The 22,445-nt window shown below is 47.8% G+C and overlaps 6 protein-coding genes across 6 annotated transcripts; 3 read left to right on the top strand and 3 right to left on the bottom strand.

Annotated features, from left to right (window-relative positions):
- Window positions 1-82: 82 nt before the first annotated feature.
- Window positions 83-1,786, bottom strand: PG994_009710 (aminopeptidase I zinc metalloprotease-domain-containing protein; the record flags this gene model as incomplete). Its single annotated transcript, XM_066861119.1, has 3 exons — window positions 83-1,044; window positions 1,102-1,441; window positions 1,508-1,786. 3 exons carry the CDS (start codon window positions 1,784-1,786, stop codon window positions 83-85), a joined length of 1,581 nt encoding a protein of 526 aa, XP_066713289.1.
- A 2,379-nt stretch (window positions 1,787-4,165) lies between these two features.
- Window positions 4,166-6,662, top strand: PG994_009711 (uncharacterized protein; the record flags this gene model as incomplete). The annotated part of the gene is given in 3 exon segments (XM_066861120.1): window positions 4,166-4,848; window positions 4,918-5,631; window positions 5,642-6,662. 3 exon segments carry the CDS (start codon window positions 4,166-4,168, stop codon window positions 6,660-6,662), a joined length of 2,418 nt encoding a protein of 805 aa, XP_066713290.1.
- A 1,772-nt stretch (window positions 6,663-8,434) lies between these two features.
- On the bottom strand, window positions 8,435-9,397 carry PG994_009712 (heterokaryon incompatibility protein-domain-containing protein; the record flags this gene model as incomplete). The annotated part of the gene is made up of 1 exon (XM_066861121.1): window positions 8,435-9,397. The coding sequence occupies one exon, from the start codon at window positions 9,395-9,397 to the stop codon at window positions 8,435-8,437; it is 963 nt and encodes a 320-aa protein (XP_066713291.1).
- Window positions 9,398-14,096: 4,699 nt separating this feature from the next.
- PG994_009713 (uncharacterized protein) lies at window positions 14,097-15,571 on the bottom strand (the record flags this gene model as incomplete). The annotated part of the gene is made up of 4 exons (XM_066861122.1): window positions 14,097-14,213; window positions 14,263-14,449; window positions 14,817-15,331; window positions 15,476-15,571. The coding sequence occupies 4 exons, from the start codon at window positions 15,569-15,571 to the stop codon at window positions 14,097-14,099; spliced, it is 915 nt and encodes a 304-aa protein (XP_066713292.1).
- A 378-nt stretch (window positions 15,572-15,949) lies between these two features.
- On the top strand, window positions 15,950-16,213 carry PG994_009714 (uncharacterized protein; the record flags this gene model as incomplete). Its single annotated transcript, XM_066861123.1, has 1 exon — window positions 15,950-16,213. The coding sequence occupies one exon, from the start codon at window positions 15,950-15,952 to the stop codon at window positions 16,211-16,213; it is 264 nt and encodes an 87-aa protein (XP_066713293.1).
- A 1,264-nt stretch (window positions 16,214-17,477) lies between these two features.
- On the top strand, window positions 17,478-21,945 carry PG994_009715 (uncharacterized protein; the record flags this gene model as incomplete). The annotated part of the gene is made up of 2 exons (XM_066861124.1): window positions 17,478-20,212; window positions 20,742-21,945. The coding sequence occupies 2 exons, from the start codon at window positions 17,478-17,480 to the stop codon at window positions 21,943-21,945; spliced, it is 3,939 nt and encodes a 1,312-aa protein (XP_066713294.1).
- Between the last annotated feature and the right edge of the window lie 500 nt (window positions 21,946-22,445).

A 22,445-nucleotide genomic window follows, 5' to 3' on the forward strand; every position in this document is an offset into this window, starting at 1 on the left:
TTCTATCTGCAGCCTATAATAAAGCCAGTAGACTTACAGTGGGTATTTCGTGGTGTTGCTACCTGTAGTTTGATAGATTGTTCTACTGAGTCCACTCGCCATCCACCTTCTCAAAGTAATCCAAGAAGCCCTTGAAGAACTTGACGCCCAGCCCGGGATCCAGGCTGCCCGTCGTCGCGCGCACAGAGTGCATCGACAGCTGCGGCATGCCCGCGTCCGCCGCCTTGACGCCCATGGCGCTGCTCAGCGTGGGCCCCACGGTGCCGCCCGACCGCGAGTCGTTGCGGATCATGAACACCTGCGGCGTGCACGCCGCCAGCTCGCAGACCCGCGTCAGCACCGCCGTCGACACGGCGTCCGTCGTCATGTGGCCGTTGGAGTCGGCGCAGATCACGATGCCCACGTTGAGGCGCGGCGCGTGGTCGTCGAGGTACTTGCCCACGAAGTTGGGGTTGACGGCGTGCGTCACATCAGCTGACACCAGGAACGACTGCGCGTAGGTGCGGCCGATGACGCTGGGGCCGTACGAGGTCGACGTCTTCTCGCAGAGGGACTCAACAGCGCGCTCGATCACGAGGGGCAGGAAGTTGCCCTTGGCACCCTGTCGAAGTAGCGAGCCGATCTCCTCATCGTCAAACAGTGCCACCATCTTGATAATGCCCTCATCTTCTCCAGACTGGGCAGCAAGCAGGCCCTCCAAAGCGGCCCAGCTGCACAACTTGTCGTCAATGCGACCAGCAGTGATAAATTCCTTGTCCATTCCAGCGACTGTGGCAGGTTGACAATCGAACAGCTCCAGCTCCCAGTTGACAATCTGGGAGTAGTCTTTGATGCCCAGCTCGGCGCCAATCAGTTTGACCAGCTTAGGGGGCTGCGTTGCGACGAAAGAGCCCGCAGGACCAAGAGACTCCTGAGTAGCGGGACTGGATGAGGGGTACAAGTCTGAATTGTCAAGGCCAACAATCGGCACCGCTTGAGTCTCCTTATTGTTTGTGCCCATCATACCAACACCAAAGTGAGGAGCGAGGGTAGGAATTTTGGCAACTGCATCACCGGGTCAGCATCCACACATTGTTAGGTCTGTAGTACAGGGACACGTACTTGGCCAGCCGAGCTTCACGAGCTTGGCTGTCGTCTTGCCCGACTCATCGCGCACGATCACGCGGCCACCAATGCTCAGGTCGCGGTCCCACCAGGTTTCGTTCAGCCCGCCAGCGTAGGGCGCAACGCCCAGCTGGACGTAGCCCGCCTTATTGGGCTTGTTGCTCACAGGCTTGAGCTTGGCTGTCAGAGCATCGATGTGACCTGCGACCATGGCGACTCCACTGCCCGGTTTGTAGGCCTTCCCGACGGCGAAGGCGATCAATGAGCTTCCGTTGCGCGTAGTATAGTACTTGCCGCCAGCTTGCACCTTGCCGGTCCAGTCGTCTCTTGCCGGAAGCTGTATCACTACTATTCAGCCAAGTCCAATATCATGCCATGAAGGTAAGGGTAATATGATGCTAACCTCTTTGTAGCCACGCTTGGCCAACCGGCTCTTGAAGTAGTCGACCGTATGGAATATGGTTGGGTTCTCATGCAGGAACTCGCAGAAAGGTGTGGTATAGTTCTCGGGCTTGATGTCCGCTGCCTTGACGTTCTTCGGAGTAGGCACTTCTCGGCGGGTTTCGCGTGCGGCAGCGCTGATGGTTGATTGCGACATGCTCGCTGTGTTCTCGGCGGCTGCCATGCGAAGGGACATGTTGGAGCTGCGCTGTCGCAAGAAATCGGGAGTGTGTCGCGTCATGGTAGAGACCGGGAGGATTGCAGGGTTTCGACAGCTTAATTAATTCACCAGACCAGAAGACAGAGCAACTAAATACGAAGCCAGAGAGGCTGAGTGATGTTCGAAAGGAGACTGACTTGTTTGGTCTACCACGTGGTTCACCGAACAGCTATGACCTCGGGCCAGATGGAGCGAGATAAGGCCTTATCAGCCACCTGCAATCGCCGCCATCGCTGCTAGACCAGCCGACTTAGGCAGTTCGGTTCATGCCGTGGAGGTTGCGACGTCGCATAGGAAAGCACATGCCAGCAATCGGATGATTATGTGTATTTCAGTTGATGATTCAATTACTTCATGATTCTACAATAAAAATACCTTACGTTGGTGAGGTGAATCCAGGAATGAGCCTCTGTCTGTTTATAACCTTGGTCCCTTGGTCCCCTAAGCTGCAGTTACGTAAGTAAATTTAACCTAGGTGCCACACAGCACTTGCCTCACGCCGATCAATTGAGATAAGGTCCTTTACGTCCGTGGAAGCCGTCCCCTATTCGCCGGCCAGATCATTCTCAGAGGTAAATATGTAGATACTCACAATCAATTGTGTTATTTCAGGAGGACCTCAAAACTACCTAGGATTTGGTAAGATAATGTAGGCTTAAGCTTGCTTCTCGATACGATTAGTCTCCTGATGATCGACTCACCAACAGCATCAACCGGACGCTTGGGAGGCCCTCGTAGCCGAGTGAGTGATAATGCCCATGCAGGTCGATCGGCAAGTGAATGGGATGATGCGAGTAGTGTTGCACAGAGGTCCGAGAAATAAACGAGCTACCCTATTTTCTTTGTTTGAGAAGAAATAGGGGTAGCTCGTAGATCCTTCCTGACGCCTGACTTCACTTCATTGCCCGCCTCAGAGCCTATATTCATGAACAAGTTAGTTCAAGTCAGCCATGCCAAGTTCCCTTATTCCTAGATTAGGAACTTCAAAGAGGTGGCAATCATGGCCTGCGGTGCGTCGAGACAGTTGCGGTCATCGGTTTCTCGTGGGGCTCGGCCCAGCGAATAGTGCTTGAAGTACTCCCAGCGGTACTTCTCGTCCGTCATCCCGTGATCAGCGCACCGTCAGACACCCAATTCCCGTTTGAGGTGGGCATAATAGGCACACGCGTCGTAGATGAAGATCTCGCCCGTCCCTCTGTCCGTGCCGTTGTTGGAATCCCTTACATGACCAGTATGACGTCAATCTTGAGCCCTTGAAGCGACATACATGAAGAATCTAGGGTACTTGCCTTGAGAAAAAAATAGCAACTTGATTACATCGATCCGTTTAGTGTTTGCATCTGGCGAGGTGCCACGCTGGCTCACTCCGGTGACATTGTCACCCTTTTCGAGTGCTGGTTTCAATGATCAGCATGCGCACCCGCGATCTCGCAATATCAAATCATCGGTCGAAATTCCTGCCAAAACGGATAGGGATAAAGGCTTTAGGCCGGTTTCTGTTGCGGCCCCCTAATGTTGTTCAATTTGGGTTGGGGTTTCGATATGAGTATCTTCGGTTATCTCAACTCGGCCTCTTGGCGCAGCAGTCACTTCTCCTTTGGGTTCGTAGGAGAGTACAGATCAATATATTTCCGACAGTAATGCGGAAATTGAGAAAGTACTGAAGTAGCAACAACAAGACCATGCGTGCTTATCATGAGTTGTCACCATGTCATTTGACTGGCGGGGTAAATTGCAGTAAGCGGTTAACATCTTTGATAAACTGCCCGAACGGTTCGTATCAGAGGCCAGGTTCAAGATCGGTCCAGTCGGTCCAGACGACAAAATAATCAAATTGAGTCCGTTTGTCAGAATCTTAGAGCAAACATTTTCTTTGGTGACACAACAGCTGGGTCTTGATATGTAGGTGCGGTAGCGAGGTGCAAGTTACCCGAATTCTCTCGAATCAAATGGGGTTTGAAAGATGCCAGGTCGGCCTCCCGCATCAACGCGTCAAGTCTCCGGCCCCTGTTTGCCCAGTAGGACATCAGGCATTGCCACTATCTGGTAATCGATGCCATCGGGCATCAAACAGTCAAACCATGTATGTCATCTGGTTTCTGAATTAGTGAAGACCTTGAGGCTTTCAGGGCCATCACCTTGCCTGAGCAAACGGACTCCTAGTTGAACATCATTGCCCGTCTGCCCGTACTTTCTACACGGTTCGTGTAACATGAAATTATAGGCTGCCTGGAGACCGACACAGGTTTACATACAAACCTCTTCTACGTACCTGCCGCCCAATCATCTGAACATTACCACTCCATCGGATACATTGAACTTGCGACTCCTGTTGTCGTATCATGATACAACATCAGATTCGACACTACACTGTATTCTGTGCTTCTGCCAATCAACAGAATGGATATCAAGGGCATATCTGACGACAGCCCATATACTGCGCACTTCAAACAGCTGTACGCAGCTGCAGAGCGCGCAGCAAGCCGGAAGGGGGAGTCTGTGACAGACCACCCGCCCGCCCAGCAGATGGTCGCGTCTTTCCTGTGGAAGTTACAGATGAGCAGTATGCAGCGAGTAGCCATGGCTGGCCAGCATCAATTAGCCGTAACTCAACTTCCGGCCCCCTACCCACCTTGCACTCGTTCACGGCGCGACCTGAAGCCCATGATGATATCTGAAATGAAGCTCGAGACACATCACCGTGGTGCGAAGACGCTGCTTCGGGTCATGACGCCTCCGGATAGGATGAACGCGGCGATGGCTATAGTCGAGGATCAGGAAGGCACTGCGGTGTTGCTTCAACTGTATCACCTACCCGAAGTGTCGGTAGTACCTACCGAGCACATCTTATATCAGGACCGCGTCTCTATCTTGAAGGAACCATTCTTCAAGGGCACAACTGATGGCACCTACAGCCTCAGAGTGGATCACGTCAACGACATCATCTGGTTGGCTCCCGATGATGAGCATGTGCCGGCGAAATGGCGACGGCAGCAACTAACTGCCCCAAAAACAAGCCCGGAAGCACGGATGCAAGGAAACAAAGCTGTCCAGAACAATGACTGGGCTGAGGCGGAGAGCCTGTAAGCTTCAATAGCCCCCCTCAATCGCGGCGACATCAGACAAATGAGACTAACTACGTACTGTTTAAGTTACTCGGCTGCTATCAACTCCGCAGCAACGCTCGAGGAGGCAAAGCTGGCCTGTCTGAACCGATCGCTCACCAATCTCAAGCTCGGTCGTTTCGAAAGCGCATTGTCCGATGCCACGAAGGCAGCTCAAGACGATAAGCCTGAAGAGTCCGAGAAGGCGTTCTTCCGCGAAGCCAAAGCGCTCTATGGCATGAAGAGCTATCGGGAGTGCATGCAGAAGCTTGTTGTTCTGGCTAAGGAGTTCCCGGACAACCAGGCCGTGAAGGCCGAGCTGGATCGCGCTCAAGTCCGATTACGTGAACAACTAAAGGGACAATTTTCGTTCCGCCGTATGTACAGGGAGGCTGAGGCTGGGATTCCCATCATCGACTGCGCATCCTTCACTGGCCCTGTGGAAATACGACCTTCCCCTGGTCGCGGTCGTGGCTTGTTCACGACCACTGCAGTCGCCGTAGGTGACTTGCTGGTCTGTGAGAAGGCCTTTGCATACTGCTATGCTGGAGATGACCACCCGGAAGGCAATAACAAGAACACAGTACTGATGGACATGGAAACCAAGAATTACGCCGTTGGTGGCCAAGCCCATCTACTATCTCAGGTCGTGCAAAAGCTAGCCCAGAACCCAAACTCCTCGAAGGAATTTCTCGCCCTGCACCACGGGACATACCAAGCTGTCTGTGTTGATGAGGCTGATGACCGACCAATAGTTGATTCGTAAGTGGAGAGCGACTTGTGCGACTGAACATGTGACATCAGAAGACACTGACGCGGGCCCCGTCCTAGATTTCCTCGTGGCCAAGACCATAATGGCCAATGGCTTTGGTACTCCCAGGACCAGCCGCTCCAGTTTCCGAGTCACGGCGTTGGAGCCCGAGGGGACGGCCGCTTCGACCACGACGTGTGGGATATGGATCCTGGCCTCTCACCTGAACCATTCATGTGTCGGAAACTGCCGATGCAGCTTCATCGGCGACATGCAGATCATACGCGCGACGCGGGACATCCCAGCGAACACCGAGCTGTTCTTCGGCTATAAACTGGCCGAACCCTTGACCTCGTTCGCCGAGACCCAGAAGAATTTCCAGAACTGGGGCTTCGAATGCGACTGTGCGCTGTGCCTGGCGAAGAAGGCCACGACGGATGACGCCTTGAAGCGGCGCAAAGCACTGTTGGCCCAGCTGAAGTACATCATGCGACCTTCGATTGACCCTCGGTCAAGCGACACCAAGCGCGCCCTGGCTGTCCTGGACAAGATCGAATCCACCTACGCGACCCCCGTAAGAACAAGCTCGCCCGCTACCGAAGCGGGCAACGCGGACATTTCCTCGGCCCAGATCACTCCGCGCGTCGAGCTTTGGGACCCCTATTTTGGACTCGGGGCCCATCTGCTGAACACAGGCAAGAAGGCGGACGCCGTCAAAGTGACGATCAAGGGTTTCGAAGCATTGGGGTTCGTCATCACGGCGAGCCCACCAACGCCCGGTGGGCGTCCAAAGAAGAAGAAGAAGACCGGCAATGGTACCTTGAACTCGGAACCTGACGCAGCAGGCGCAGGCCAGCTCGTGGTCGAATCGTGGGGGCTGGTCGTCGATTACGTGGTCCCCGCATTCCTGACGCTCTTCCGCGTGTACAAGGCGACGTCCCCGGAGCTTGCGCACAGGGCGCGCGAGTACGCCGCTACTGCCTACAGCATGCTGGTCGGCGAGAAGGAGACGATTTATGACGAGATCCCCGAGCTTCGTTAAAGAACAGGACGATGAGTTCTATGCGAGAATTATGGGGATTAACGTTAGAAACCTTCATGTTGAGAAGAACAATTAACCAATGTCAGCAGCCGACGTCAGGGGAAACTGGCACTAGCGGTTAGATTTAGGGGCTCTCGGCTAGTAACATAGGAAAACCCCCTGCGGGAATGGTAGAGAAACTGAGATATGAAATGCTACTCCTATCACACATAGTCTTTGTACTGCGCATATTGCAAGTCCAGATTTGAATCAGCATCATTCTCGCCAGTCTGTTCATTTTGATTTTTTATCATTTTGTCATAGTGCTTTGTGATCGCCGAGTTAGAATTGCAGGCAGCCAACTTGGTATCTCTTTCCCCCCAGCGTTACACAATCTATCCCCTAAAGCTCGATGTTGTTCAAAGCAACCCTCCAACTCGATGCCTACCCTGAGCCCAAATTCTTACGAGATGAACACCATTACAGGGCCCATTGCTACCACGCTCATCACGGAGTTTCCGTCATGACGCTTGCCAATCAAACATCTCGCATTGGACCGATGCTAACAGGAGCGAACGTTCGAATATTTAGCCGGCGACCGCTGTGCCGCCCATTACAAAGTGGGGCTCTTGGCTCCCAAAGGGGTTGGAACTTACAAGGTAAGACAAAGTCACCCTTATTACCTGGTGCGGCTGAGAAGACCAAGGGACCATTGCATCATCCCCGTTGGTACGATCTATTGAGTTGGAATGGACCACAACAACACTGACTTTATACTAGGGAATAGTTAACGTTATGCCAGCATAGACTAGAAGGACCTTGGAGTATATCCGTATCGTTCTCCCACAGACAATATCCAATACGAGCGTATTGTTCTCCCCGCGTACTACACCCACGCTTCACGAAAATCAGTCCAGCGTAAAAGTCGATAGGTCTCCCCCTTCTAAGACCTTTGTAAGTTCCTAGCAGACCCACAGTTATTTCCGCTGGAAATGTCTCCATCAGCCACTGTACAATCTGGTGTTGTCGGCTATCCCACCCAAGATGAAGGGACCGATACCATTCAGGAACACGATCTTCAAGTTCGGGAAGGTAATCCAGATGTATCGTCTGCACAGGGACGTTGGCAGAACCCGTGGGCGAAAGGCTCGTCCGTTGCCAGGGGCGGGCGACATCAACTAGCTTGGAGCTCTTCCCAACGAACTCAATGAGCCCATTGGGTTGAAACACCATTCGACATAATGATATAGGGCGAACAATCCCGCCTCTCCCGAGCTCAGGTGTCGCCGAATGCTCGTTGATTTGCCAAGACCGTCCATGGGGTGGTGCACGTATATGTACAAAGGTCTGGGCCAGGAATGGGGAACGTTCGTTCAGGGCCTTGGCCAGCTGCAACTTCAATGCTTCGAGCCCAAAGGTCTTGCTGGGATCGGCGCTCTCCCTAGAGTCAACCCGAATATCTGCATGATACCATAGTTACGGTCGCATGGATGCGAGGTGCGTCTGTGCCGAGCAGCTCCGTATAACGTTATTGGACTGTTTGCAGACAGGGCGCAGCACCCGCTGATTTCGATTGATGTGAGAATATTTTCTGACTTCTCCGATAGGGATTTCCACACGACATGCTGTTGTTCATCTAAGAAGATAGCACGTATTTCGTTGTGTATTGATGTGCAATGCCTGTACAGAGCACTTAGGTAATAGGAGGTGCAGCTTGGTATTTCTCCCTCCCTGCTGAGAATAGTGGCGTCGTCACGGACGAATGCTTCTTGAAGTGTCCAAAGAGATGTAAATCAATGGTCATTGAAGACCATCCTCAAAGACTGTAGAGCCTCATCAATCCATAGACGTCTGCCTTCTGCAATCTCTCGGCGACCATGGCTGGACAAATCAAGGAATTTAATACAGTCCAAGGAAGACTGCAGCTGGTCAACGTACATTGTGGTCCACCAAGAAAATACCCTATCGACGTTAGCAAAAATCGCAGCTTGACGGCCAATCTCAATCTTCTTCATTTCGGAGCCATCGCGTTGATCAATACACGCCACATCCACCCATACCCAGCCAGAACCATGTACGAGGCCAAATTTCATCAGTACGTTCTGGAGTTCGCCCACTGTGAAATGGCTTGGTAGGATAGGCGGGGTATACCAATCAATTCCGTGAACGACAATGGAGTTTCCAGGTTGGGATGACTGAAATCGGCCCCATGTATACGTAAGGATGTTGTAACGAGGCTCTTTCTCTGTGCCATATATATTCAGCTTCGATGGTTCTCCAGCCCATCCAGAGTACCCCCCGTGATCTTCACGATTCCAGGTTCCGATTCCTATTCTTTTGTAGTTGCTTGATGCTAATACCACAGGCTGAAGTATCAGTATTCGCTGGGTACCATTGAACGCGCAAACGACTTGACCAGGCACCCATTGTTCGTCGTCCATGATAGCTGGGATAACTATCAGTCTTGTGTCATCCCAGAACACCAAGCACTGATTGTCAAACCATTGCGCATCTCGCCAGGTCCAGGCAGATATCAGTGAAGCCTTCAGCCGAACAAAACCCGATTCCACACTCCCGAAGACATTGTGTTTGCCGGCCTTGACTTCGGCATCCAACACTTCACAGTCGTAAGCCAGCTCTCCTGAGCCCGTGCCAAGGGCCTTTGGGAGCAAATATCTAACGCTCGAATCCTGCGATGCCCACGACCAGGAAGGGTATCGATATGTTGTGGTCTTAGCTCCTGGACCGTCCCGCATCCAAAGCAGTCCGCTGATGATCGAATGTCGCCACAGTCCAGCCAGGTAGTCGTCTCTGCAGTTGATATGAATTGCTTATGCAAGAGCGCTAATGGCCACCAGCTTATCGCTATTGTAAGTGAACTTTCCTCGTGTAAATTCCGGCACTGTGGTTCCATAACGTATGTCACCCCATAACCGACACCCCATTAAAATAAAACGCGGAAATCGACCACCAACTTTAAATGGCTACCATTCTTTTAATTCTAGACTATAATATAATCGCTTTCGACTATAGATATAGTAGATATCTTAAAATCCGATTCTTTAATTTTAACCTAGTCTAGCCCCTCCCTCGTACGTTGTATACTTTTAATTAATGCGAATTTCGAATTCGAGCTAATTTATACCCTTCGCTTCTTTCGAGGCTTTACGAGCTTTAACTTCTCTTTTAAAGACTAGATTTATAATTTCGTATTAATTAATAAATAATTCTTTTTATACTACTTTTTTTTTTTTAAAATATTTTTAAATAATTAATGTTATATAATAAGGTCGCTTTAATTTAATTAATAAAAATATCGAATTAATACTTTAAATTAATACACTTTTTTAATATTAATTATAATATATTATTAATTAAAAGAGTTTAAATAAATATAAGGGCTTTATTTTAATTAATTAAACTTATATTCTTTTTTTTAATTACTTTCGATTATTATTTTCGAGTAAAAGAGGGCTAGTGTATAACTTAGTAATATATACGAGCTTAAGGTTATTACCACGTTAATTATCTTTAATATTTAAACTAATAAAACCTTTTTATAAACTTTAATATAATATATAAAAAAGTTTCGTTTATTAATAAAGGATAAATTCGTTAATAAAGTTAAGAATTTAATTATTATAATATGTTTAAATTAACCACTACGCTATAAAGTAAAAGCTTCGAAAATAACTAAACGGTTATTTCTGTCTAATTCTACGCTTTAACTGCTACCTCGCGAGGGGACTAACCCGCCGATCGTAATATTATACCCCTTTTCTAAGGGCATGCCCTTATGCCTAGGGCGATAAACTCTTAATAACCGTATAATTTACTTAAGCTCGATATAAAGAAAACCTAAGGCTTTTATATAAAGAATTAATTCGTATAAGGCCTTATTTATTTATTAATAATCTTATTTAAATAATTAAAGAGAGCTTTTATTTAATAAGTTTATTTAATTATTATATTATAATATGTTTAAATTAATTACTACGTTATAAAGTAAAAGCTTTAAAAATAACTAAACGGTTATTTTTATTTAATTCTACGCCTTAAGTATTACCTCGCGAGGGGACTAACTCGTCGATCGTAACATTAATCTCCTTTCGATAATAAGCTTTTATAAAGGTAAAGACTTTAATATCGAGGGGTTAAAGAACGTGTAATAAATAAAGGGGTAAAAATAATAAATAAATATTATTTTAATAATAAAAGGATATAAAATCGTCGGTTATATAACTACTATATTTATTTAAAATAAGTAAACGAGTATTCTTTAAGTTATTCGAGGCGGCTTTTAATATAAAAACATTTTCGAGCTATTTAACGGCGATCTAGTTATTTATCTACCCTTTATTACTTGTATCGAACTTTTATCCTTAAAATTTATCGAGTTTTTAAGGGAACTATTACTCTTAGACCGATTTACTCTTATAAATTACTAAAGGAGAGATAGCTTTATTAAGTATCGATATATATTTTAATATAATTATTTAATACTTTAAACTAAGTTATTTTATTAAATAAAACGTAATTTTAAACTATTTATTATAAAGCTATTACCTCTTTAGCTTTTTAAAATATCGTGCTCGTTTATATTACACTTATTTTTAAGTTTAATAACTTAAATTTAAAGTAACGTATCCTATAAGCGAATATCTTATATAAGCGAATATCTTATTCTTTTATACCCTTTTCGATAAAATATAAGTTAATTTCACCACAACGCATTTAATATATTAAAATTAATTAGAATCTTTATCTTTAAATACTTTTATATTATTTTAATAAGTACGCGTATTATGCCCGGGCTCTCCGCAGATTCTATAGCGTTATAAGCGTGTTTTAAACGTCCTCGTATAATTACTCCTCTAACGCGATTCGTTTTATAATTATTTATTAACGTCTTTTTAAAACTACAGGTCTTTTTTAGCTTATATACGAAATAATCCTCTATCCTATAGCCGTTTCTTTTTCGTACGGCGGCGCCGGCTAAACATCTCATTTAATTTTCGAAGTGTCGCGTTCTTACCTTTTAAAAGAGTAACTCGGTGTATAATATGCGTTATAGCCTTTACGATCTAATTAAGGCTAGTTAAAATAAATATCAAAAAGTTATTTTAATACTATCCGATACGGTTTTAAACGTATTCGGTTTAAGATTAAGCTTTAATTAAATTATTTAAAGTTTTTAATTCTTAAAAAATAAATAAGTTAAAAAACGTCCCCGGAGGTATTAAAATACGTAGCTTTATATTTAATTATAAAATAATATATTCCGGATTATACGAGACGAGTCTTATTTTTCGAAAGCCTCCTTATATATTTAAAACGGTAAAAGTCGCCTGGAACGCTTTTTAAAACGTTAGTAAGAAATCCTCCTTTAAAATATAAGTAATATACGCTCGTATAAAATATTTAATTTCTTTTTTATACGCCCTTTTTTAATACACGAAAACAGCCGATATTAAAAGGTTAAAACTTATATAATAAATAAGAAGGTATATAAAGTATAATAATCGAGTTCTTTTTATAATAAAGCTCGAAAGTTATTAAGTAATAACTTTTATAGCCGTTAAAAATTAATAAGCGGTAAGCACTTTTCGTATAAAACTTCGTATATTTATTAAAGTATCGAATCTAGTTTTCGCCTCTTTTATTCGTAATTTAATTATTTTTAATAATTACGATCACTTAGTTTTTTAATAATAAGCTGTTTTCGTACTAAGAAGAGAGGTGCGTTTTCTCGGTAAAAATAATATACGGAAAGATAGCGTAACTATATAATCTAACGCTTTAAATAACTATAACTTATTCTCGGTTTCTTTATTATATTACCCTAGGCTTTCCGCGTTAATCGAAAATAGTTATAATTCTTTTAAACGAGATTTAACTTATAAAAAAGCTTGTCTTATCGAAGTTATAAATATCCTCCTTTTAGATCTCGTACTTATAAATTATATTTCGTACGAGGATAAACTACACGCGATACGCGTTGGGATCTTCGTAGAGGACTCTTTAATAATCGATTCTTCGGTTAAAACGCGTCCGGAGGTCTAGTTATTATTATATAAAATTAGAGGCCTAATTAACGCCGACGCGTCCCGCGTTACGTAAGTTAAGTAATTAATTCGTTATATCTTTTATACTACTTAGCCGAGGAAGAAACGATCGCGTATTTAAATTAATAATATATCGAATAATTATATTTTCTTTAAAATTTAAAAACTTTTGAGAATTCGTAAATATTTCGCGTCTTATAGGTTAATTATTTTATTTACGCTATAAAGTTTTCGATAAGACGTAATAAATTAATATAGCTTTTTATACGTTTAAAATTAAGTCTTTTTAAAGCGTTTAAAACGCTAGAATTATATTGCTCTCTTTTTAAAGTTATAGTATTTTTAAATATAAAAGAATATAAAAAAAGGTTAAAGCTATAAAAAAATTTATAAAAGTAAGATATTCGCTTATAAGATACGTTATACGTAATTTAATTAAAAACTAAAACTTAATTACTTTAATTAATACTTTATTAATACGCTAAAAGTCGATTCGGCGTTACCTCTTTATTTTAAAGTTAAGTAGCGTCGAAGGAAGGCTTTTATTTAATTTTTTACTAAATAATTAATAGTTTATTTTAAGGGTTAAACTTTATTAAGCTAGTTTTTTAATTTATATATACATCGGTATTATATTAAAGGCTTTTTAAGTTAAAACTTAATTTATTAAATACTTTTCTTATATTAAAAAAAGCTTTTAATAATTTTCTTTAACCTCTCGCTTTAATTTAATTCTATAGAGGCGGTTAACTAGCGTAGTTTCTAATATACTTTAATTTAAAGCGGCTCGGCGTATTATTTTATTATTTATAACGTTAAAAATCGCGGCAGTAATATTATTTTATATATAAAGTGTTATAAATATTAAATAAATATAATATAAAAAAAAATAAGATAAATTATTTTAAAATTAATTAAGAAAATAAGTAATAAAGAAAAATAGCGGTGAGCCATTTTAGTATTATACAGGGGTGTCGGTTATAAGATGACATACGTTACCACACTCCGAAGATATCTTCTGTGGAAAGAACTTTTGCCTCGAGACCACTCGGAAACACTTTTGCTCCTTCTCTGACTTCCGGTGTGACCCGTAGTTGAGGCTATGCTCACATTGCCATAGAAGCTGGCAGTCAGTGTAGTACAGATTGCGCGGCGAGAGAGCGCGTTCTTGGAAACACCAGGCGCGGGTTGAAAGCGGTCCCCTAGCCAAATGACTGAGCGGCCACGAAAAGGTATCTGCCGGTGGAGTATCAATGTAGAGCTGACTTCGCCGGCCATCGCGTAGTTCACAGTCGATGCGAATAAGGCCTCTCGAGTCGATAGGAGTTGTGGACTGTGTATTAAAAATTCCGTCGTGGGAGGAAGTGCCAGACGAGGCCGAGATCGTAACCTACGAGCCGGCATAGATACCGGCCATTCGTGAGCCTTCGAATTCCCAGTCGTCTTTGTCGTCCTGCACTATGCGTAAGGCGTCAATCCACATGTAGCGGAGGCCAAGCCTCTCCGGCTATGAGAAGCGTGTCCCAGAGGGTTTGGGCAGCGATAACCGAGCAAACCCCCTGGTGGTCCGAGAGTCCAGATTCGCCTTGGTGGTGAGCCAAGCCGTACCCTGAACCTGACCCCAGCAGTAGCTCAATGTCGCGTAGCCGTAGGTCCCGGGATGCCGTGGCTGGACCAATGCCACCTCTCCCGGCCTGCCCGTTTCGCTTTTCAGGTCTATCAACCTTCTCGGCAGCTTTGGTACTAGTGTTGTGGGTGGTGGCTCGGCGTCACACCCTGAAGGGTACGTGCTGCTGTGGCTCAGAACGCATTCGTCAAGCCACGCCCTGGCGACCGCGAACGACTCGTCGGACCTCGTTGTTGTTAGTGCCCGTCTATACTTGATTCTGTACTCTACTGGTGGGCCGAGCTCATTGGTAAAAACATTCCAAGGACTAATTGCTCCACCAAATCAGCTTCTTTCCGATCCAAAACAAGACTGGTTGTAATTGTCTTACTTTTCTTCGACAATGTTTCCATTTTTCGGATCAACAACCTTGACCATCGAGTCATCCAACATTATCTGGAGACGACTCTGAGTAGCACGGTCAACTGACCAGCTTTTACTGACGAGCAGATGAATCTTCCAGCAGAGAGAACAGCAAGATGTCGAATCATAGAGAATGCGTAGGTCATGGTGTGTCTAAGGCCAAGCTTCAGGCTCTGGGGGTTGATGCGACGGCATGCTTCGCAGAGATATTCGAGGGGAGTTACATCATCAAGTAGCTGCTCGGACATGTATGAATTGCCGAAGTCTTCTGAGACCGTTGTGATGGACGGAGCTGAGCTGGGTTTTGTTGCCGGGATATCGTGGATGCTATCCCTCCGAATTCCCGGTCTCTGCATTGATGGAGGCTTGGGCCCCCGTTTGTGCTTGTAAAATGGCCTGTCATCTTCTGATCGATGTCCCATTTTCCCCTTCCAGACAGTAGAACGATCGTCCGGCCAAACCTCTGCGGAGGTTTGCCAGTCAACTTCCGCCCTCCATACCCTATGTGGCGATACAGACGTCGCTCTTGGAGGCCACATGGCAGGTCGCTCCCGTGGACGTGGATACCAGGCTGTACTCTTTCGTGGTGGGTAGTCCTAGATAGACGTCAGCGATGATTCCTCTGAGGTTCGGCGCCTTAGGTTCGCCTGGAAGCACATTGCCACTTCAGCGCAGGACTAGTGTGAGTTCTCTTGCCTGCTCTTGCGTTCCTATGTGTCCTCATCAAAAGGGTGTCGTACCAACCAATATATGGAGAAAGGTAATTCCTCCTGCCGGTAAGGTAGCTCTTCTTTCCAGTCTTTGCCCTCTAAAGCATCCTCCTCGAAAGGCGACATTGTCGAAATCGGCGACTGATCTCGCAAACTGAATTACGAGGTTGGCTTGCTGAAGGAACGGCTCACTACTAAAAAGTGAAGTATTCGTACGGTTGACCTCGCTTGGAGAGGGAATCAATGCACACATAACCGGTGGTATGGCTCGACATGCAAGTCGGCCCTCTTTATTTTTCCCGAGCGGATGTCGGCATCCACTCATCTTCGTCCACTCCTTCATCCCTGCGACCGCCCGTGGACGTTGAGTATATCACGTGAATCATTGTAACACGTAAATAAGTTTCGGCAAGGCTTCGTATAATGAAAGGCACCGTTCCCGAACCCTCAAAATACTAGGCATGTAGCGAGGGAAAGAAACGAAGCCCTACACGTGCGAGGTATATGACTTCTTGCCAGCGCCAGGCACTTCACGAGCGAGACCGCGAGGATGGCGCTCACGGAGTACGGCCGATTCGTGGCGACGACATATGCGTCGACGAGGTCGTGCCCGCCACGACGAGCGGGCAGCCGAGGTTGGGTGTGGAACAGTGGAGCGCCGCCTCGGCCGACAGCCGTACCAGAGCAGACCGGCGCCCCGTGAGTAGTGTGCCGGACACCATGATGGGGAGTTGGAACTCGGGCTTGCGCTACTCGCCACCGTTCTGACGGTGCGACAGGGTGTTTGAGACGCGGTCGATGGCTGGGGCATGAAAATATCTCTACAGCATTCTGAGAAGAAGTATGCTGCCGGACTCAAAGCTTGAATGCTTGACCCACGGAGTGTCTGGGAAGGCTTGCATACAAGTCCAGATTCGACCAAATCTCCAGCAAAGTTCAGTAAAAATATATGTTAGCCTAAACAAACACTGTGTCCCAGTCCTCCTTACATGCTTCCAAACTCATAGTGTGAAACTTGACAGGTCTGATGCAGCCATCGAAGCAAACAAGCACGCCGTGCCCAGAAATAAATGAAGCACAGTAAATTATCCCTGTACCTACATGTATTTTGGGTTACGCTCTCGCTGACCAAATCCGCGCACAGACCAACAAAAACCTCTAGGTAAGAACCGAAACTCCCTCTTCACCTCCTTGATCCCAAGATTCAAACACCCAACCTCTACAACTTACAACTCTCATTCGGCGATATCGTCGATTGGCACCCGTTAGAGGTCTCGTAACATGAATGCGCACTCATTCCGAAGCGTCTGACATAGTCGCCTTGGCAGGATGCAGCATGCTTCTCTTGAACTCGGGGGCAGGTCTATTTTGGCCCTAAAGTTCAGCTCCTGCAAGCCACCGGCAGCTGAACACATCGAAAGAGGCTTCGCGTGTCGGCCATGGCAGGCTAGTCCGAATGTTCCCGTCTGCTGGAAAGTGGAAGAGGGAGAAGAAAAAGGAAAACCAGGGCTGTCTTATTGACTGAGTACCTTTTCATGGCTGGGGACATGCCAGCCGCGATGGGCAAACCGAAGCAAGCGACCGAGGATTGCTACCATGAAAACCAAAGCCGGACAACTTCCCGAGATCATCCTTTCGTCGTTATTTCCAGCCAGCATATGTTATGGTTGATCGTATGCACTTGAGCTCAATGGTTTCCGACGGTGTTTTGTGGCTTTCTTAGCGGCATCGCACATTGCACTTCTCAATTGCTGCTCGTTCGTGCTAATTGATCTGTCACCCGGGGTTTCTGGAACGATCTTGCATACTGCGTTATTCCCTCATCTGTTTCCAAGTCTCGACATACGGCAGCAAGACTGGTGCGATATAGAATCCCTCCTCGACCCCTCTGCCTCTGCCGGGTCCTCAATAGCGCGGTGCTTGCTTCTCGTGCCACAGAGCTTGACCGAGGACGCACCGCCGACCCCCGCACATCAACTAGAAGATAATCAACTGCTTTGATTCGATCTCCTAGCATTCCGGGGTATACGTGATGTCGGTCCTTCCTGAAGGCTGGGAATGGGATTACGATGGCACACGATGGTTATATCGGTACAAGCCTTCGGGGCTCGTACAGTACCATTTCCCGAAGCCTGGCGATGAGTTCCCCGAATATGTCGGCTTCGGAATCGGCTCCTTTGACCTGGAACCAGAGGAACGCCTGGCCAGCGACATACAGACGAAGCGACGGGATACTCTTGGGGGGACCCAAAGCGGCGCCGTACCCAACTTGAGCCAGCGTCAAAAGAAGCCACCGGCTGAGATCGATGAAATTGGTGCAACAGGTTATTTCGATCCCGAGGAGTTTATGTACTTGGGACCCGGAGGTTATGCCGACGTGCTTACATCGCCCGAGGAGGAGGATGGCAATAGACTGACGGGGATGGAGAATATCTCAGTGGGAGGGCAAGTGTCTTCAAATGCGACACAGGTTGGCCATGAACCACTTCCTTTAGTATCCCAACCATCGGGCGGACCCAACGATGCTCCTGGCTCTGGCTTTCAAGCATCAACACACATACCATCGCACGAGTTCCTCGCAGAGCTGGCGAGTCAAGATACTCAAAAATGCGCTGATGAGTTGGCACCAAGTGAGCTTGACGCATCGCACTCATTCACCGGGACTGCTTTGGCTGAACTGTCTTCAGAAGGCCCAAGTGGTCCGCCCCCAGAAAAAGGTCCAACAGGCGCCAATACCAACAATCATTCCGCGCCATCAGCTCCCATACAGCAGCCAATAGGTGCATACCCGCTGGTGTATGCCTCTTTCTCCTTTCGGCCATCGGATAAAGATCATACCTCTGGCCAGTCGCCAAGCGATTCCTCGATAAACAGTTCGGGCAACGTACATCACAACTCCACTACAGCATCTCCCCAAGAAGGCGCAATCTTCCAAGCATGGAAGCCTGGGACTAAACCCGACGCAGATGAATCCGGGCTGCCTAAACGATCTTCCTTGGTGCCTTGGGGAAGCTCGTTAATGGAGTTCCAGAATCGTGAACTCGGCCACCTTGATCAAAGGAGGTACTCTTCCCCAGCACAAGTACCAACATCGGCGATCAATAGACACCCAACAGTGCTGACGCCATCAATGGGTCCAAGGAGTTCTTCTCGTGACAGGCCTTGCTCCACACCCGGATTCCGGCATTCCCCTATCCCGGCGGTTCTTCGACCCGCAAACCGCTCTGAAAGCCCATTGAGCCAGAGTCAAACTGAGAGTATCGCACCCAGTTCGAACCAGGAAACGATTCCCTTGAGGGACACAGATCTCACTCACTGCCCTTCGGTACTCAAGCCCGCAAAAGCCTGCCATAGCCGTCCTCATGCATCAACTATTTCAGGGAGCGTTAATGCTGCGCCAGGTCTCAGGCCAGCCGGGCTTTCACCCCCACCACTGAAGACTGAGAGAATGCACCATCATGGCAGTAAAGACCCACCCCTTCGAATGCCTGACTTTCCAGACTACAACGACCATCCGCACCCTCATCGTGTCAACACCATGCCAGATCAATTACCATCTCAGTCTCATGCCCCCTCCTCTTTAGGGTCTGGGCTGGGACCGGGATTTTTCGTCTTCCATGCGATCAAACCGGGCAAAGATCCATTAGTCTCGGAGATAACTCAGGTTATGGAGGCCCAAGAACTATCGACCACAGAGCGGCCTGTCGAGTTATCGTTGGATCCAATCGTGCCAAGTAAGATCAGCGCGACGCAGGTCGCCACAGTGCAGGGCCAGCAAGCTCAAGCCACATCTGAATATGGGAATTCGTTAGGGCATATGACTACTCAGCAGGCTCCTATTCAGACCAATAGTAGCAACGCCCCATCAAGTCAACCCCAACTCGCTCCATCTTCTCATACCAATGAAACAGTACATGATGCTGATCAATCCGCGGCTTCGGAGCCTCAGAGACCAGTTACCGCCACTAATGGATCGCAAACGCCAGCAACGAGCCAGGGAACTGCGGCGTTTCCAGCGAGCCAGACCCCAAACTCCTCAAGCTCAACGAGTGGGAGTCTCGCAAAGCTAGATCAATCATCTCAGACCAATCATATGGGAACTCCTACAGTCAACAACGCAGATCTCGTCAGCAATGGGTCTTTATCGGGCTCTGCTACCGCTGACTTGATAACTAATTTCGCGCCTCTACCCCAGACACCTTCAATATCGGAATCTCAAGCATCGAGTACAACAACCCAGCAGCCGATGCCGTCGGAGCCACACTTTCCTCTGTCTACACCGGGAGATGGGCCTGAAAGTCATGTTCAAGCCCCTGCACCCATTCCTTCGGTATATCAGGATCATGATACGATCCAGGGGTTACAGCATTCTAAGCCTCCGCCCAACCCTCCCTCGCAAATCAAACCACAGCAGGTACACACGCAACAATCATCGACGATGAACACGGAGTGGCCACCGGCAGCGTACCAGGAGAAGCCACCCCAGAGCGCTGCGCCGCAACAAGTCCAGCGACCCCCCTCACAATCCTCAGAAACCAGCTGTGACGGGCAATCCCAATGGCGTGATACATCAGGGGCAAAACCCATCTCCTTCCCAGCAGCCAATTATGGGAATCCCGAACAAATTACCAACGCGACCTACTTCGCAATACTCGCAGTTTCCGTCACCCATGACATCGCCGGCATCTTTGGTACAAAGTCAGGTTTCATCCCCGGCAGCCTCCATTGCCTCCCTCTATCAAGCGCCACCACCATCTTCTGCTCCAGGTTTCAGCTTCTTCCCGTCAATCAATAACTCGGGACTTACAAGTTCTCCGACAAAGCCTCCCATCGGTCATGCACAAACTGCCCCACAAGCGTCCTTATACTCGCCTCTGCTTCCAACCACCGTACATCAACCTCCTGGCGCTCATCACATGGGTAGCACGCCGCATACTCAGAGTCACGGTATTCCATTAGGACCCGGCGGACCATCCAGCCTTTCTTCGGCCACGCAGCAAATGATGCATAGGCCACCGCAGGGCGCCCAAACAACTTCTGCGCCTCTCCCTTCAGGTGGCCCATATTTGGTGCCCCCAAAGCCTCATCAGCTTCTGGGGTCTAGTCATATGGGACACACAACATCCCAAATGACCACACAACAACACCCTCAACAGCAACAACCCCAATCTGCACCACTAAACTTCCCGCAATCGGGCAGCATCCAGAACAACGCCCACATACATCCTCCACAAGGGCAAGCGATGCAATCGCCGAATAGCACTCAGCCATTATATGCTCAATAACCCGGCTATAGTCATACGCCTCCAGCGGCGGGGCATCAAAGTGCCAACTCGCCAGTACATGCTCCACAGAGCCAACAAGCCCAGGCACCCTATCAAACACAGAGCCCGTCCAATGGAAATGCCCCGGCATCTCTGGGCAATGTTGGCCAAGATATGAAGAAGTGGGCCAAGAAGATGTGGAAAAGCCCAACCTTTCAACAGACGACTGCCGTTATTGGGGGTGCCTTGATGGCCGAGTCTATGGGCGGTGATGGCGTCGCCGGCGCGATGGCCGCGCACCAGCTTTACAACACCTCACAAGATCAACAGCCAGGACAACAGCCCCCGCGCCCACACCGGCCGCCGCACGTGCATGCGCAGACGGCTCCCCCGCAAAGCCAGGGCCTGCCCGGTCCTCGCCCGAACATGCAGCCAGTCCAACAGCCAGCCTCGAACTTCCAGCCCGGTGGTGTACAAGCACCCGGTCAGCCGTATGCAGTCCAGAATCCCCCAATGCAAGGTGCGCCAATGCAGATGCAACAGCGCCCGCCAGCTCAAGCACCCATGATGAGCCCACCAACTCAGGGGCAACAAGGGCAGTATGCGATGAACCAACCACCACCACAAACGCAAGGTCAATACATCGCCAACCAGCAGCCACAATATTATATTCCACCTTCGGAACATGGCACCATAAACCAGCAGCAGACCATCAATCAGAACTTTACAATGAATAGCGAAAGCAATGTCAACGCAGCAGATGGATCAATGGCAGCGTACTCCCAACAACCAGCAGTGATACAGAACAACCAAATCATCATTGAAAGCAACCAGGCAGCATCCGAATCCTACTTTGCACAACCGCCAGTATCGCTACCTGCCACTAGCAACGACGTCAACATCACGAATATCAACATCGAGGCTAACTTGAGCAATGCGCAATACACGCAGGTTGATTTGTCAGCTACCTACTACGACAACTCGACAACGATAACAGCGACGGACTACAGCACTGCCACATCGACAGATTACAACATGGCAGCGACGGATTACAATAGCGCGGCAACTACCAACGTGGACTTCCAGATGGAAACCATGTACGTGGCCGCAGATGATGTCACGACCATGTACAGCACCGAAAATATGAATGCAAGTCAAGGGAATGGTGAATGGGCAGCAGAAGCATCGGCCACGGTGGATTACTCTGGAGGGGATTGGGGCGACGATTGGTATTAGCGGGTTATGGGGAGAGAGACGGGTGCCCTGCTTCTACCTAGACGCCAACCTGCATCATGTTGGAACGAACACATGTGATCGACAGCGACCACTTCTTGTTCTGAGCGCTTCTTCGCCTAGATTTCTATAATACAAATGCCCAAGCTACCTGAATCCTAGGTTCTTCTCGAGACCACTCGTGTTGCAAGCTTGACCCACACCATTTCGGTCAGCTGGCCGGCCGACTTGCCCGCCTCTATCTACTTGTTCGTTTGCTCCAAACCCTCCTTAATGAAAGCAATTCATGGATTGGTATACACATGAACACACCATCACTGCTACAGTTGCTTGATACAGTAGAGTTCATGGCTATATTCTACACGAGGCTCGTTCTCGTCGACGGACTAACATGATATCGTACATTTGTGATACAGGGGGGTCTTGCCTCCATGACTTCCATCATGTAACGCCAAGTGTGCAGCTCATCAATCAGTTATTTAGTCTGAGGGGTGTTTTTTTTC

This window comes from Apiospora phragmitis (genome assembly GCF_038363925.1).
Source record: "Apiospora phragmitis strain CBS 135458 chromosome Unknown utg000009l:1.0-1189150.0:1.0-1190623.0, whole genome shotgun sequence".
Classification (NCBI taxonomy): Eukaryota; Fungi; Ascomycota; class Sordariomycetes; order Amphisphaeriales; family Apiosporaceae; genus Apiospora; species Apiospora phragmitis.